The sequence below is a fragment of the Tasmannia lanceolata genome, unplaced genomic scaffold (genome assembly GCF_043159265.1).
Source record: "Tasmannia lanceolata isolate RefF3 unplaced genomic scaffold, GAP_Taslan_0.1 ptg000037l, whole genome shotgun sequence".
Classification (NCBI taxonomy): domain Eukaryota; kingdom Viridiplantae; phylum Streptophyta; class Magnoliopsida; order Canellales; family Winteraceae; genus Tasmannia; species Tasmannia lanceolata.
Window position 1 is genome coordinate 52,673,560 of NW_027518714.1, and position 18,465 is coordinate 52,692,024.

The 18,465-nt window shown below is 38.0% G+C and overlaps 1 protein-coding gene across 1 annotated transcript; it reads left to right on the top strand.

Moving 5' to 3' along the window:
• Window positions 1-451: 451 nt before the first annotated feature.
• LOC143860898 (Galactose oxidase/kelch repeat superfamily protein) lies at window positions 452-18,441 on the top strand. The gene is made up of 7 exons (XM_077371748.1): window positions 452-805; window positions 2,941-3,126; window positions 5,050-5,279; window positions 6,954-7,124; window positions 9,111-9,216; window positions 10,364-10,570; window positions 18,136-18,441. The coding sequence occupies exons 1-7, from the start codon at window positions 617-619 to the stop codon at window positions 18,298-18,300; spliced, it is 1,254 nt and encodes a 417-aa protein (XP_077227863.1). The 5' UTR covers window positions 452-616; the 3' UTR covers window positions 18,301-18,441.
• Window positions 18,442-18,465: the final 24 nt, after the last annotated feature.

An 18,465-nucleotide genomic window follows, 5' to 3' on the forward strand; every position in this document is an offset into this window, starting at 1 on the left:
CGGGTTAGTTTTGACGGGTCACTAGAACTCAGACCCGTGCCCGCAAATTTGCGGGTGGGTCGGGTCGACCCGCGGGCACGGGTCGCTTTTGCCAGGTCTACCCGCGGGTAACCCAACCCAACCGAACCCGCCCATGTGCCAAAAGTCTACTAATGCGTGAGTTATAGATGTAAAAAACAAACCCTCACCGACCAGAAAAGGAGTGACTGCGAAAATCCGACACGACAAAAGCCCACCGCAAAAACCTGACAACCATCAAATAGGATTTACTAGGGAATTTATCTGATAGAAATTTCGCGCCTGACTTTTGCACAAGATGACAGCCACCTCAGATTAATAAGACAAAAAAATCCAAAAAAGTGAACCCTGCGGCTGTTCTCTCATGCAAAAGTCATCCGCGAAACCCTTTCCACGAAATTCATCAGCAAACCCCAAATCCCAGATAAAAATCAAAGTCTCTCTGTTCTGCCTCGAATCCACGATTTCTGAAAATCAATACCACTAGCGCCCGCCCTTTCTCCATTTATCTTCTCATTTTCCATCAATCTCTTTCTCTGTCTCTTCCTCTTTCATCTTTCATGGCACTTGTTCTCAAATTCTAGGGTTTTCATCAAAAATGGCAAGAATAAACGGTAAACATATTTCGAAAAAATACGTGGTTCTAGGGTCGTGTATAGGGCTACTTTTAGCTGCCCTAATTGCTGATTTCATCTGGGCTTCTTCATCTTCTTCCACGTATCTCTCAGCCTCGTCCAATTGGTCGATCGAGAATTCCGTCCGTAACATTGTACCAAAGATTGAAACGGTGAGTCTGATCCGAGCTCATCTCAGTTTTTTAAGATTTTTTTTTTTTTTTTCTATCTGGAATTCTTGAATTAGGGTTTTGATGATAAATGTACGAGTTTTACATCGTTTCCGTGCAATGCATATTGAATTTTTCAACGATGAATGCCAGTGCTGGTTTGCTTAGTGAGATAACTTCCGATTGGATGTTAAATCGACTTCTTGTGATTTTTAGGATTTTGTGTGTGTGAAATTCTCTAATTAGGGTTTTGATGATAAATGGACGAGTTTTAAGCGGTTTCCGTACAATGCGTATTGAATTCCTAGCGATGAATGCCAGTGCCGATTTGCTTAGTGAGATATCTTCCAATTGGATATTAAATCGAGTTCCTCTGTTTTTTAGGATTTGTTTGTGTCTGAAATTCTCTAATTATGGTTTTGATGATAAGTGGGTGAGATTTTACTTGGTTTCCTTACAATTCGTATTGAATTTGGGACGATGAATGCCAATGCCGACCGACCTGCTCAGTTAGATAATTGCTAATTGGATGTGAAATCGAGTTCCTGTGATTTTTAGGATTTTTTTTTTGTGTGTCTGAAATTCTCTAATTAGGGTTTTGATGATGAATGCCAATGCCGACACTCAGCGACATAACTTCCAATTGGATGTTAAATCCTCCATTAGCGTTTTTTGTGAAGGGCTATAATGTTAGATTCATGTTTGAAAGGTTAGAAATGAAAAATAGTGGAGTAAACGTGATAAGAGGGTCATTTTGGACTCTGTTAATGTGACAAGAGGTTGCTTCTCTTGACGTGATTTGGTGGATTGTTTGGTATTGATTCCATTAATATGATGATGAAATTGTTCGTCATTTTTAGGGTGATTTTTTTTTTGCATAACTGATCAGTTTGCAGCCAAAAATCGATCTGGTAGATAGATTGGCTTTGAAGATGCTTTTTCTTCCTATTAAATGAGGATACACAGTGCACTGAACTGCTCTTTTATCTATAGCGTTAAGTCGATGAAATAATGTAGTACGGGAAAAACACTAAGTTGTATTCCTCATTCTTTAATTGCATTAAGGTGTGAAAATCCTGATTTATTGGTTTGATAAAGCTAATATGGAAATCAATCATTGATTATGGTGGATAGGACATGATGAACAAGAACCCTTAGAGTTAATGAACCGATGATAAGTAAATTAGGTATAGACCAGCAAATTTACACTCTTTGATTTTGGGCCTTTGCAGTGAGCCAATGCTAACCAAAAGCATCACATTATTCTTTTGAATGTAACAATTAGCATAACTTTTGTGTAACGGAAGTTTATGAACAGAAATGCTGCTTTGCTGAATCACAACTGAGACATATTCAAACCTGAATCTGGATAAGTTCTTTACTTGTTTAGTGTCAAGCTCGATGACTCACTCTTGGCATGCCAAGCTTCTAACGGTTCAATGTCAAGAGTGCAATTCTGGAAATATTAGTGAGAAATCACCATGAGGATGGGTTGGAATCACTCTTAAATCATACCCCTGAGTTAAGTAGAAAGCTAACGGCTAAATCAGTAGATTTGAGGAGCCGTGGAATGCCTTGCCAGAGCTGATTTGAGCTGGAATCCAGGTTTTAGCTCTTTTTTGCTGTCGTTCTTTGGTCTGTCACCAATTGACGAATCACCATTATCTAGTGTGCTTGTCCATAGTAGTCACGCACGATGTGTTGAACCTCAATCCTTGCTTAAGTTGTTCCAAGACATAACTAGCAGCTATAGCTGCCAAGGACAAACACATTGTTGGTCATAGACTAACAGTTCCTATGATATTTTTTTTTGTCCTGTGAGTTTTTCTGATTGGGTTTTGTTTATTTGTATACTGTATATCTGTTTTACTTTATTTTTCGGTGCATCCAAACAATTTTTTAGCATATTTGCAAGCTTTGAATTGAGTACCTACTTACCGTTTATGGTATGTTTCTCATGATTGTTCTTGTATCTGACATGTTAATCCATCTGTTTTGGTTAAATTGACACTTTCAGGCATATGACTAGGGCATTAGAATCTGCTAACAAGGACAGATGACTGCTATTGTCGGCATTTTGGCATGCTTATGTAATTGGTAGAATAGATGAAATGCTGATAACATCTTTTCATATGTAGAAAGGAGCTATTGAAGATAAGAAAGCACCAATTCCTTCCGAATTCAATGCCACATTCGCCGATTTACCAGCGCCACAATTAGAATGGGAGCAAATGGCTGAGGCACCTGTACCTCGTCTAGATGGGGCTGCACAACAGATTAAGAATCTTTTATATGTGTTTGCTGGATATGGTACAATTGATTATGTGAGAACCTTTCATCGGCTTATAAATACTTTGAATTTTTCATTGTTGACTCAATTGGCTAGACTATAGTTTTGGCCTATTGCTTCGATTAAAACCTTGAGTGTTTTTTTTTTGGCATGCTTCATTTCTTTAACTTTCTTGTGAACTTCCCTGAATTATTTGAGATGAATATTTTCTTGCAAAAACCTGCTAGGAAGTATGTTCTTTGGTCTCCGAGTCAACTGGCTAGACTTCAGTTTTGGCATATTGCCTTGATTAAAGCCTTAAGTTTTTTTTTCTTATCTTAAGCTTCTTTTTGTCTACTTCATTTCTTTAACTTTGTTGAGAACTTCCCTGAATTATTTGAGATGATTCTTTTATGAAAAACCTGCTGGTAAGAATGTTATTTGGTCTTTAGTTCGATTATCCTCTATTTCTCAATTAAATGAACAACTTTTCTTCGGAGTTGATCTTCTGTTTCATTAGCATGTTTTTCTCTGTCAATTTTACACGTTAGGGACTATGTCTGGCCTCCACACTTGATTTTTTTTCCACAGTTAATCAGTTTCTGCAAATTCATTCAAAGCATTTGCAGGAAGCTGCTTCCTTTAATTGGATGAAATTATTTTACATTTTATCAGTCTCCATTGATCAAAGACTTGCTAAACTGATCACATATATGGAAAAACAGTACACCTGACCCTGCTCATCAAAATGTACTGCATTGCTCACTAACTTCTGAGATTTTCTTATATACCACCGAGTTCATGTCTCGTGTCTTCTATGCACAGTTGAGGTTGTCAATGATTGTGATTTTTTAGCCGTGGCCCTGTTAATTTTCAGAGGGATAAAAGTAAGAACTTTAGTTGCTGTAGTAAGTTATCTTGTGATGATTAAAAAGTCAGTTTGGTCATGTTATCATTGAAACAGCTGGGAATCCTTATCAATATTTATTTTTTTTGAGAAGGGGAATCCTTATCAATATGAACACGAGTTTTGGGATGAAAACTCGGGACTTGCACGCAATGTGATTAATCTTCTTGTGAAGCTTATGCGAAAATACCACCAATCAACTACTGGAAGAGAAAATTATCATTGAAGAAATACTTCTGTGCATAAAGAGGCTTTTCCCGTGTCAAAGCCATGGGACACTCGATTTTAATGCTCTAATTTCCACATGGTCCCTTTTTGCATTAGTTGCTTCAGTCATTTTGACATCATCTAGTTGGGCCTGGATCAAGCTTCTCCCATTAAGCACTATCATGGTATCAAGGTCAGAGTATTATATTAAAATTTACACAAGAAAATAGAACACGATACTCAATAGATCAGGTTCCTCTGATTACCTTGTCAGCTATGCTTATTGAACATCTGCAGCGAGTTTATATAATGTGGAGTTTTCAAAGATGTTTTCAAAGATATATCGTAGTCATAAAATAATTTGATGCATGATATTAGACTTTTACATATTTTTCTCTCTATTTTGCAATTCCTTGCTTTCTTCACGCTTCCTTTGGTAACTTTACTTTTGTCTATCAAAGGGAGTTTTTACTGAATTTTCAAGGAAGTATCCATGTATAACATTTTATAATGTAGTGTAAGTGTATGCTATAGCAAAAGACCAATAAAAGCTCACTTTGATAAATGAAACAAAAGTTCAAAAAAGTGTGAAGAAAGGATAGAACTGTAAAAAAAATAGAGAGAACATTGGAGTGTGATTGTGGTTCCATCTGTGCTTGTTATGAAATGTTATACATGGAATGGTTAGAAGTATCAACACATTTGGTTGGTTGAATAGTGTACCTGTGGTTCCATCTATGCTTCCTTGTTTGTAGCTAACATGCTTTGCAAAATCTGCTTTCTCAATAAAAGGGCAACTATTTGACCTCTACAATTTAAACCATCTTATCCCTTTTGTTCACTGTTTATATTAAAATGTTGCAGGTACATACCCACGTCGATATTTATAATTTTACGGACAACACGTGGGGTGGAAGATTTGATATGCCAAAAGAAATGGCACATTCACATTTAGGAATGGCAACAGATGGAAGATATATTTATGTGGTCACAGGACAATATGGCCCACAATGCAGAGGACCCACATCTCGCAGCTTTGTGTTGGACACTGAGACAAAACAGTGGAACGACTTGCCTTCATTACCTTTGCCCAGGTATCTGCCACAATCATCATATACATGAAACTTATTGTACTTTTCTCCTTAACACATCTGTTTGTGTTCCCATATACTTCTTAACCTTGGGAGCGCATTAATGGACTTAACCATTGTTTTAGTAAATGAGATCAATTGTTGAATTGAGTTATTGCATCTGTCTCATTTTTTAAGATGCTACCACTTTGCTTTTCTATTTCAATGAGGCAATTAATGGCTCTATCTGTCTATTACTTGGAAGATGGTAGCTCCAAGTTGCTTTTGGAATATGCTTTTGTGGGTAGCTTTTGTTAGGCTTCTGGAATATTGGGATAGACTTGGTTATGCCCCAAGAAAATATTAAAAGTACCAGAATGTTTCATACATTTCTTGATATGTTTCTGCTGTCTCCTTTTTTTTTATTTTTATCAAATTTCATGTAATATAACGAGTCAATGTCTAGACGAACATGGAAGAGCATGGCCACATGTCAATTGTCTTTGTGGATTGGGATCATTGATTTGAAGTGCTACCATCAGGTGACACAATGGATATAGGTTCAATGCCAAATGAAGCCAATATTAAGTTTGCAAACAATCCATGGTTCTTTTCTTGGGAAAACACCAAAAGGACACCCTTTTTATCACCGTAAATCAAGGATCTAGGATCATCCAATCGCGGTGGGGCTGGAGGCAATCACCTTTCTCAAATCAGCCAACCAGATCAATGGACCCAATCGCCATAAATGTGGTGGTGGGCCACGACTGTCCAACTTAATTTGGACCGTGACCATCTTTTCTTCATTTTTCCAATCATAATTCAACTTGCTTTGCAGCTTGGATTGAATACTAGATTGATTTTGAAAGAATGTAGAAACTTGATCCGATTAGCATTTAGTTGTGATCCCAATTATAGTTGAAAAGAGGCATTTTTGAGATTGAATTCAGGACTATGATTCCTAAGGCATTATAACTTATTACCATGAGGCTGATTCCTGCAAATCCTATTAGATTCCCTTCAAATGTTGTTCCCAATGTCCACTCGCACGAAAAAAAAATCAGAAAGATGCCAAAGATTATTCTTATCTTGGCCTATATTGTCATTGAATTTTGGCTGCTTGGGAATATGAGAATTGTTAAAAATAACCTGTACATGTTCATAGTATTATGGTATAGAGTTTTATTTTGTATATGCATGTACGTGAAAGTAGTTTTTTTTTAAATACAGTGGGGTCCACATTATTTAAGGATCCAAACCATTTATTTGTTGGGCCCTACTATATTTAAAAAAATATCCGAATAGTGTAGCTCATTTCACCCTTCTCAAGCCTCTTCTTAAGTACGTTCGAGTTAAAAGAAGTACTTAATCTATTTACCAATTTGGATGCCAAAGAACAATATCCATAATGATAATGGTGATGAATAACTTTTTTTTTTGAACGGTGTGGTGATGAATAACTTTTATGCTGTATTTATCTTATACCTGGTAAATACTTGTGTTATATGATTGTCATAGACAAATTTTATTTTCTGTCATGATTTTGCAATGTTATACTTATTTGTGTATTCATGTTCCTTTGAAATTTAGGATCCCTTTAGAGGTTTAGAACTTTATTTCCTTATTTCCTTGTAGACAGAACTTCATAGTCTAGATCTTAAATGAAAAATTGACAAGTACTAACATGTTAATTTCCAGATATGCCCCGGCAACCCAACTTTGGAGAGGCAGGCTACATGCGATGGGTGGCAGCAAGGAGGATCGCCATGAACCTGGACTTGAGCATTGGAGTATCGCTGTAAAGAATGGCAAAGCATTGGAGAAAGAGTGGCGGTCTGAAATACCCATCCCACGCGGTGGACCTCACAGGTTTGTAAACCGTGTTCATTTTAAAGTAAGGACAATTGTCACAAGGTCGACGCATACAATTAATCTTATCCATTCACACTGCATAAATTTCGTATCCCACACATGCTTTGTGATCTGAATGTTTTCGGATATAACTTAATACAATTTTGCACTCTGTGACTGTCTACGTTGTTTGTTGTAGTGATGATATTTGTTGCTTTAATTTTTTCAAGCGCTGGTTATTTCTATTGTTATTTTGTTTTTGTTTTTTGGTGCCAATTATCTGGATATATGGGGACCTGCTGCTTTGATAAATTGAATTAGTATACTCTCTGGATAATATCTTCATAGAAGATATCTTCCAAGCCATGTCTATGAACTCATAGAGAAGAAAGCCCATGTCAAATTACTGATGACGGAACATGCGCCAGATATCTTATGCATCCAAGAAACCAAAATGGGGCTTATGAACTGTGCAATGATGAAGGAACTAGGGGTAATAAATTCAAAATGTCATTTTCTTGCTATAAAATAGCCAAGTAATGGAAATGAATCTGCAAAGCTTTTGTCATTGTTCATACCCAGTTTTGTTATATATATATTTTTATGACTGCTTTGACTATTTGACAGATATCTTAATTTATAGTGGAGTTTAATAATTAAAAGTTGTGTTTTTTACATTCATTGTTTATTTTACACTGCCACCATTTGTATTCCTTGTCCAGCTTTTCAAACTTCTGTTAGATCACTGTATTTACAACATGAAATTATGCTACTTGGGCAAATTTATAAAACCAAGCACATATGGAAGTTAACTGATTATACATAAATGGAATGCCTTAAGTGAAAATCTAGATGCAAATAATTTCTGGACCTTCTGTTTAAGTTCTTCCATCAGTAAAGTGAGGCATGGTACTTATTTGTTGATTAATAGCCCAAACTTTTGCGGAATAAAGAGAAACTTCATCCATACCTCAAGAAGGCTGGTTTGACATCCAAGTATGAAGTGAGACCCATAGTTCTAAATTTTAATATTTCGGTTTCAGTCCAAACCGACAACGAAAGTACATTAAATCGGTTTTTTACAGGATTTCGGCCAAAATTTCGCCAAATCAGGAAAGAGAAGTCTTTTCTGAAAAGAGAAACCTAAAAATGCAAAAATTGGGCCAAATAGCTCTTAGAGAAAGGAAATCCTAGACAAGTGAAAAATTTTGGTGAGTGTGACTTTGAACTTGATTGTGTCAGCTCAACTCAACGCAGATCAATCCAAGCCCAAATCACATCTTTTCACTTTATATGTTTTTCATGATTGTCAATGTCACCTAGTGAAGTTTATAAAGTTGCTAATTGACTATAGCCTTCAAAGATAAAAATAAAACACATAAAATGTGATATTCATAGCCAGACTAATTATTCCAACATTTGGTATACTACTTGTTTTTTTGTGCCATCTGTATGGATTGCAAAATGTTCTTTGGGTTTTTGCTACTTCTCTCCAGTTTTAGTGTAATTTCTTTTTAAGCTTAATATTTCTTAATTTATTAGTCTTCTTGATATTGATTCTGCAGCTTCTTTTGTGTCATTAAGGAACACTATTTGTTCCCTCCTTGAAAGTTTTAGGGCTGTGATTGTTCTCTGATACTAGATATTACTCTTCTGGATATTGATTCCGCAGCTACTTTAGTGTCAGTAAGGAACGCTATTTGTTGATCCCACCTTGAAAGTTTTAGAGAAATAAATGTTCTCTGATACTTAGATACATGGTGTTGATCTGTATCTATACCAAATTTTTTTTACAAGAAACACATTGATATTTTTCCATAGCTGTTGGTTGAAGTATTTTTCATTTGTGTGTATATAAGGAATCCTGGGAACCAGAACATGGAGGTGTTGAATAAATATTATTATGTTCACAATTCTATGCACTATGTAGGAGTGAAATTGGCCCTTTGTTTGACATGTGGTACTCAATGTTGTTCTATACTAAATTTTGAAGTTCTCTATCAGGGCTTGCGTTGTGGCCAATGATCGTCTTTTTGTTATTGGTGGTCAAGAAGGTGATTTTATGGCTAAACCTGGATCACCTATTTTCAAATGTTCTCGAAGGAAGGAGGTGAGTTTACTGATTCCTTTGTTTCAATTACGTGGGCAAACCTAACACCTAAACACAACCAAAAAGAATTGTAGCATAGCAGTTAACTTGTGCTGGTTTATCTTTTTACTCGGAAGGTATTTTTTCAGTTAGAATAGTTTGATGCATTAGCTTATGCCCCTTCACTATTATATCCAAACTTTATGTGTGCATTGTGGTTTCACTTTGTTCCCTGATTGTGATATCTTGTTTTGAATGACAAAAGGCAGTTAGGTTTAAATAATCTGATATAAATTGGTGTAAGGAAATCAGAGTGTACTTTTGGCTCTCATTGCATAGGAAGAAATGAGGACAAGATTATTTGTAACTTTATCTTTAGTGAATGTTCTGAAGTTCCTTTATAGTGGATAGATCGTGATTTGATTTGAACTTTGTGAAGGGAAAAGTCATTATGAATGTTGGTTTTAATGGTAATTTTAATAGGACGTGCACATGCCAAATAAAGTCTGCCCATTGCATTGGCTGATGCTTCCCCTTTTATTGAAGCAAAATCCAATTGGTGGTGCATTTTGTCATTATAGAACATTGTGGTCCAAAGTCTATCGAATGGGTCTCAAATATGACCCAAATCCCACTACACTTGACATGAAGCTTCATGATTATGAATAAAATATCACTAGGTTGTTACAGATATTCATGTACTTGGTTTGTACGTTTTGTCATTATCAAACATACATGATGTCCACACAGCACACTCTAGTTTCTGGATAAAGGTTGAGCTTTGTGAAATGGCCTTTTGGCTTCATCAGGTTATTAGCCTTAGGATATTGCTCCTTTGAACATGAGGAAACATATTGAAAACGAAGTAGTTTTGTACTCTTCCAACTTCGCATAGATTTTGTACTTCGCATATATTTTGTTTGATGCCTTCATTTTTCTAGTATTTTCAAATCATGTTGTCATTACATGATACTTTTTGGATAAGAAAGTCTACGCCTTCGTTTTTCTGCCGTATTTTAAAATCATGTTGTCATTACATGTTGATGATACTTTTAGGATAAGAAAGTCTACCCCACTTGCATTTCTAGTTTAAGTCATTTTTTTCCTTCTGTGTCTTTTCTTAGTGCACCATTACGTAATATAACATCTATTTTCCCAATTATTTTAGGTTGTATTTGGCGATGTTTACATGCTGGATGACGGGATGAAGTGGAAGCAAGTGCCTTCGATGCCAAAGCCTGACTCCCATATAGAGTTTGCATGGGTTATTGTCAACAATTCCATTGTTGTTGCAGGTGGCACGACAATAACGCACCCTGTGACTAAAAAGATGGTGCTGGTTGGTGAAGTGTTTCGGTTCCGCTTAGATACACTGGTATTGACCCTTTCCAATTATTTACATGCTTCAATGAAGACTTGCATTTGGTGAATTAGAGGAATTTTATTTGTTGGAACTCTTTTCCTCATATTATCTATGTGAAACATACTTTCCTTTTCCTTGTACCAGAAAAGATGGATGCAATTAGAACAGTTGACTACAATTTAAGTTCAAGAAAGATTAAATGCTAAAAGGCTACCAAAACTGTTGTAAAGTTGCCTTATGAAACCTCAAACCACATAATGAATGTTCCCATATCATGCGACTGCAGAATTGCCATAGATTCATGGACTTGTTTCTAATTCAACTCAACAAAGCCTTTGTCCCAAACTAGTTGGGACCTTGGGGTCGGCTAAATGAATCCTTTAGAAAATTTCATGAAGAAGGTGAAAGGAATCTGCCCGGCTCTAATCCTGGCTCTAGTTGGGTTCGTCTACGTGGATCATTTTCTTCCATTCTATCCTATCCAAGGTCATGTTCTCTGTTATGTTCCTAGCTATCAAGTCTTTCCTCACTGTTTCTACCCAAGTTGTTTTCGGTCTGCCCCTACCTCTTTTTACCCCATCGACTTGGCACGAGTCGCCTCTTCTCACTGCAGCATCCAAAGGCCTACGTTGGATATGTCCAAACCATCTTAAGCGGTGCTCTCTCATCTTCTCCTCAATTGGTGCCACCCCCACCTTTGTACGATTGTCTTCATTTTTAATTATATCTAACCTTTGGTGGCCGCACATCCATCTAAGCATTCGCATCTTCGCTACACTCATCTTATGCACATGATGCTTCTTGGTGGCCCAACATTCTGAGCCGTACAGGTACAGCATGGCTGACCTCACAGCTGTCTTATAAAACTTTCCCTTCAACTTGGTAGGGATTTTACGGTCGCACAGAACTCTTGTGGCAAGCTTCCACTTCAACCAACCTGCTCTTATTCTATGGTTAACATCCTCTTCAATCTCTCCTTCCTTATGTAGAATTGAACCAAGATAGCGAAAGATATTCCTCTTAGGTACCTCCAGTCCAGTCATATTTACTACATCCTCGTCTCGCCTCCTTACATTACTAAAGTTGCACTCCATATACTTTGTCTTAGTCCTACTTAGTCTAAAACCTTTGGATTCCAAAGTAGTTCTCCATAACCCTAACTTAGCATTTACTCCTGCTTTGTTTTCGTCGATTAATACTATGTCATCTGCAAATAACATACACCACGGCACGTCATCCTAGATACCCTCTGTAAGCTCATCCATCACTAGCGTAAAAAGATAAGGGCTTAGAGCTGATCCTGGGGCAGTCCTATTGTAATTGGAAACTCACTAGACGTTCCATCCGTGGTTCTGACACTAGTTATTGCTCCATCGTACATTTCCTTAATCACATCAACATATTTAGTAGGCACATTTTTCCTTTCAAGGACCCACCACATAACACTCCTGGGAACCCTATCATACTCTTTCTCCAAATCAATGAAAACCATATGAAGGCCCTTTTTATTTTCTCTAAATCTCTTCATTAACCTCCTAGTCAAGAAGATAGCTTCCATAGTCGATCGTCCAGGCATGAAGCCAAACTGATTCTCTGATACCTTAGTCTCTTTTCTTAGTCTATATTCAATTACCCTCTCCCAAAGCTTCATGGTGTGACTCATTAGCTTAATTCACGGACTTGTTTATTTCAAAAAAAGCTTTGTGGTTGAATTATACTTCGAAAATAAACTTTTTAGAATAGAGCATTTTGACTTCTGCATTCAAATATACAGCTAATAATATTAAAGAATTAGATTTGAAATTTACTCTCAAATTGCGCTTGCAATCCAATTAGGCTGCACAGCCAGACTAGACCTAAATCGACCTATTTAGTGACAGTTGCTGATGGCTATTGGTGTACTTAGATTATTTCTAGTCAGTAGAACAAAATGAAGAATGATGGCATTCATTCTCCAGCTTAGGGGATTGTACCGATCACGGTAATGCAACTTTCTATTCCAATGGTTTCTTTGGGTATGTGTCTTTTTAGCTATGATTGGTGGACATGGACACCAGTGTCGCGTGTCGACACTGACACGGAGTGTCGGACACGGCAAACCCCCAAAATCTAGAAACGGGGACACGGCTAAAATAGAAAGCATATATAATCATAGTTTGTTGATATGGATTTGTGTGTCGAGTTTCGACACGGATATGAGTTGTCTGACAGGGCAACATCTAAAAATCTAGAAATGGTGACATGTACATACACATAAAATAATTGATTATCACACAAATGTGTGCCCACAACTCTAATACTCCTGGCAGTATATTTAAAAGTGTCCATAGGAGTGTCGACACAGTAGGACACGGGTGTCGTGTTGGACATGGCTGGACACATGTGTCAGGAATAAATTCAAAGTGTCGGCTAAATCATAGCTTTTTAGTGGGTATATGTCTTTTTAGTTTCTGGTTTTCCTTTTGTTTCTTATATATTTGACATCAAGGGCACTGTTGTAATTGGTCTGTTCTGATTATTAGGCATTCCTTTCTCTAAAGACATGAAACTTTTCCCTTTTTCTCCTATTTTTGGTAGAACCCTTCCACTTCAAATGCCAAAATACTCATTCATCTTTCTTTTAATAAATTATGTTCTTTAAAGGAAGAATTTTCAGTTATGCCCACACCTATTTTAACATCCAGGTACATTCATTTTTGGTCTAGAAATTGAAAGGGATACCCCAAAATGTACAGTTGATAAATAAAAGTGCATGTAAGCTGTTAAGGGTAAAGTTGAGATACAACCTCAATTTCAAAAGCTTAGAAGAAAAGACGAAAGGAAAAAGAAAAGTAAAATAAAGTAAAACGGAGCACATCAAAAGGAAAACAGTAAGAGAGCAGATGAGTCATCCCAGTCATCAAACTTGTTAAACCTAGTGATCCAAACAATGCCCGAGCCTACAACTGGATAAAGGACCACTGTTATGAGGTTAACATGACTATCAGAGACATTTTTAGAAGTCGTCGGAACATCCCACTGGGTGGTTCTCAATCGTCGGATTTTCTCTGCGTTTGTGGTATAAACCTTGAGCGACTTTCAGATCTTTATCTGTCTTGCTTAGATGGAGGCTACTCCACCATGGAAGTTTTTGAATCCCTCGGGATTTTTAACCTCTGTTGCAGAAGATCTCTCTTTTCTCTTGGGAAGGAGCCGTGGCAGAAAGACCTCTTTGGTCTCATTGGCCCCCACCGCGTTCGCATGCTGGTTCTCTGGGGAGTTTGGAAGATTGGGACACAAGAGGGAGAAGGTTGGAGTTTGGAGCTAGGAAAACTCCTGGTCGTAGAGCAGTAGAATCAAATCGAAGATCATTATCGAATGGAAGTGATTGGATGTGCTTAAAATGCAATTACATAAACTTTAGTTCTCACACCTTGTGCAAGAAGTGCTCCGAATCTCGACATAGAGAGAACACTAATTTAGTTTGGAGACCTAAAAAGATCCAAGTTGCAGCTTGTGATGATGATCGATGTTTGGACATACCAGGTTCTCTGTAGTGGAAGATAGAAAGAAAAACCTTAAGAGTTGTCTTATTGGATCCTTAAAATGTGGTTCTTGGCTTTTGGAAGATGTTTGGGCTTGGGCTAAACATTTATGGGGCCTGCCAAAGTTGGAAAAGCCATTTGCCAGTAACACCATGGATATTTTATTCCGGTTCGACTCCAAATTTCAGGCCACCTCTATCCTTCGTCGTGGAGGTGAGGCTTGTGGGGGTTACCTTTCTTCCCTCCAATTCTAGTTCCATGCTTACAATACGGGTGCTAGAACGGTTCGGTTGAGGTTTTATGAGATTCCTCTTCATGCCTGGTCTGCTGCTACCACGGTGGAGATTCTAGAATCACATTTGGGCCAGATCCTAGAAACCCAGCTTTTTGGGAATCATTCACACTGTTTGGCTTTTTCTTCTGCCTTGGTTATATCCCCTTTGTGGAAATCTATTCCTCAGTCGGTTGATTCTAACATTTATTCGGTGGGAGTTAAGGTGGTTTCTAAGGACAATATGAATTCTCTGGCATTGTCGGTGGTGGGAGAGGCCAGTAGTAAAGACAATATGCCACTTTTGTAGGGATCCGTTCATATTCTTGCTGATATAGGCTCACCGGCGGCGGTTTCTCCACCTTAAAAGGTGGCAGAGACCACTGAATGTGGTTCGGAGCCAGCGGTGCTCCCCAGCGGTGGTCCTTCAGTGATTTCGTCACAAAGTAGGGAGGCTAGGGTTAGGGGTCCTGCGAGTCTGCCAATTGTAAGGAAATCAGTTTTGGGACATCCACTTGACACTAAAAGAAAGGTGGTAGAAAAGAGGCTGTCGATACCTTTGGCATAAAGTCGGCAAAGGATTTAAAGGTTTTAAAATTAAAAAATAGGTTTCTCACGAATGGGAAAAGTGATGATGTGAAAAGCACACGCTCGGATAAAGGTAAATTCAGGAAAGGCATTGGGAAGGATGTTCGTCTCTTGGCGACACGTGGAGGCTTATCAGTACTCAATAGAAAGATTAAGTGCCTGTATAGAAAACAGGAAGTCAGAAAGAAGAAGCCTGGTTTCGATAGTCAACACTACTTTCGAATCCTTCAAAAATCGCCTACTCCAAGTATGTCTAGCAGCGATAATCTTGAAGACACAAGCAATGTAGCTAATGGGGTAATTACCCTGGTAAACGAAGTTCTAGAGCTTCTAAAAAATCTCAAATATAACGAGAAGTTGGCAATGAAGGAATCGCCAACACCGGCTGAGGTTATGCTCTCCCCTCTTAAGAAACAATGGATGAAAGAAAGCGTTGCAGATGCTCGAAATTCAGGGATGTCTCCTTCCCAGACCACTTTGAATAGGAGGAGGAACTTCACACACCCCTTTGTAATCTGCCTATGTTTAATAAGATCCTAGAAAAGGAGAGGCCAGTTCGAAGGCGCCTGTGGGAGGAGGAAAAGCAATCGGCAATCTCATGTTTGGAAATTAGGCGTGAATCTCTGTCTCGGGCCAGGATCGGGAGCGAGGGTCCCCAACAATGGAAGACACACAGTGAATAATGCAGCTTAATGATTGCAGTAATCATATTAGGGTAAGGGTATTTTATTACCGCCAGCTTCTGATGAACCTGGGCGCCTAGAGCCGGAGGGTTTTAACTATTTCTTAGCAATGGGAGATGTCCTTGGGATCAAGTCAGGAGGATTTAGGCAAGACCATAGAGTTGTTTCTTGGATCGCAATCCAAAGTTGCAGAGAAAAAGTAGAGAGAGAAGGCGGATGAAACAGAACCTAAATTGTGAAGAGTTAGAGAAATTATTTCAAGATGTTGCTACGATCTGATGCTCTATGTAGCCTGCATTGCAGAGTAAAGATCCCAAGTAAGGCTAAACCGTAAGTTGTGGATCTGTCTACCTGATCTTTTAGGGAACGTATTTAGTCATGAAATTTCTGTTTGATATAAGCATCAGAGCCGGGTTGGAAGAAGTGGGCCACAGGAAGCTGGGTGTTTAGTACTGGGGTGGAACGTATGATGGCGGTACCAGTCCTAAACCCTATGTGTATTGAGAGTAGTCTTAGTTTCTCCATAGCTTGAGAGACCATGGTCTTTTGCTAGTCAAGGTTTTTAGGGCAGGGAGATCTTCATATTGTTGTTACTCAAGAAGGAATAGATGAGGGACCAGTGGGATGATTTAGGGCCAGAATAGAGCCAGGGATTGCTCCAGAATCATATGTAGTAGAATTGAGGAAAGGAATGGTTGGTTCATGTATCATATTTTTCCACTTTATACTAGGTCTGGCCCAGCCCAGTACAAACTACTATTTTGTATCGTAGGATGGGACTACTGGTCCCGAATGCTTTATGGATATTAATGAAATTTGTCATCTTTCAAAAAAAAAAAAAAAAAGCTTAGAAGAAAAACATCCTCTTTCAGGCAAGTTGAAGAATTCCTGAAGCTTTCCTAAATGATTCCATCATTGTTGATTCATGATTTGGTAGCCTTGAGAACATTTTTTTTTTCAAACTTGTGATTCATTAAATAAAAAAGGAGACGAGTACCAATACAAGGGCAAAAGAAAAAAGAACAGGAAAGAACAGAAAAAAAAAAAGGGGAAAAATTGCAAATCCGGCATCTTGTCCGATATTACTACATCACTGTAGTGGACCCCATGATTAGCTAGCTTATCAGCCTTTGCTTTTCCTTTGTTGTGAATATGGGAAAAGGAAACATTGGACCTCAATTTTGCAAAATAATCCTAAAAATCTCCATGGAATGGCTTCAATTTTCAACCAAGAAATGGTGAGAAGAAGCCCCATCAATTGAGATTTTTCTTTCGACCAGATTTCTATTGTTCATATGATAGGAAGTCACCTTCGAGACCCACGTTCTAGGACAACGGTCTCCTTTAGGAGCCAAGCTGCCTTTTCTCTCTGCATCAATAGCATGATCGCTTCCATAGGAACCTGCATAACCAAAGATAACATATTGTTATGTCTGAAGATAGTGCCCCCATAGCTGGTGGGGCTTCCCCACACCACATATCTATCTAGAAAAAGGTCTTTATCTCACTGCCAATACCTATTCTAATATCTTTAGAGAAGTATGGAGAAATAGGTTTCCAGGATTTCCTTAGGGAAATGATTTCCGCGCTCCAATGTTTTGATAAACATGTGCTCCACTTGTTTGTTGTGTAGTATTTAAGGGCTTTTAGAGCTTTTAGAGAACCGTAATATTCCTCTGACAGCCCTTTAAATACTACACAACAAAAGTTGGAGCGCATGTTTATCAAAACATTGGAGTGCAGAAATAATTTCCCTTTCCATATATAAAAATTGGTTACCATTACGTGTCCCAAGGCGGAGGTAACATCCATGCTCCTGGAATTTGGCATAGATTATTTTTTCCCAGAGATCATTCTAGTTGGAGAGGAGTCTCCACTCTCCGCCACTACTCTGCTATGAGGGTGGTACTTTGGATTTTGGATTTTATTCTTTTGAGGCCAAGGCCCCCTGGTTCTTTTATCCAAGCATGCCTGATTTCAGTTTGACTAATTGAACTTTCCTTAAATAAGGGTTATCATTTCATAAGAAATTCCTTTTAAAGGTTGTTACAATTCCCAAAATGCTCTGAACAACCAATTTAAAAATGTAAAGCAAAGTGCCATGACTGAAACAAGGGAGTTGGATTATCATTTCCCACATTTATACATATATGTATTAGGGACTGATGCAGGTGCGACCATGTTTTGATAATGGGATGAACTCCCCTTGTTTTACGTGTTTTAGCCAGCTGTAAAAGGCTATCACAGTTCCCAAAAAAGCTCTAGCAGCCAATCACAGAAGTGTAAAACAAAGTGAGAGATGGCAAAATTTTCTATGATTTGCTCATAGATACTTACCTTCTTGTTGACAAATAATACAAAGCTGCTTGTAATTCATTTATACAGTACTGTACAAGTCACTACAGTTTCACCATGTTGTAAAATCCATTCGATAACAGTATGTGTGAAAATTTTATGTTATTACTGTGTTTCTATCAGTGATTTTTAAGCCTGGGTTTTTTCTGTATTCAGGAATGGTCAGTTTTGGGGAAATTGCCTTTTCGCGTTAAGACTACTCTTGTTGGGTTTTGGAATGGATGGTTGTATTTCACATCGGGACAACGGGACCGGGGACCGAATGATCCGGCACCCAAGAAGGTCATCTCAAGTACATGGAGAACTAAGCTAAACCTATAATTCTTTTCTATAATTTGATTGCGGCCAAATCAATTTTTTCCATTTTTCATCATCCCTGTAACATGTGCTTTTGAAATTCTTGCCCTTTCATGGATTTATGTCTTCATCTCTTCATATAAAGCTCAGTGGTTTAGTCTGTCACATGTCAAGAAATGAAATTTATTT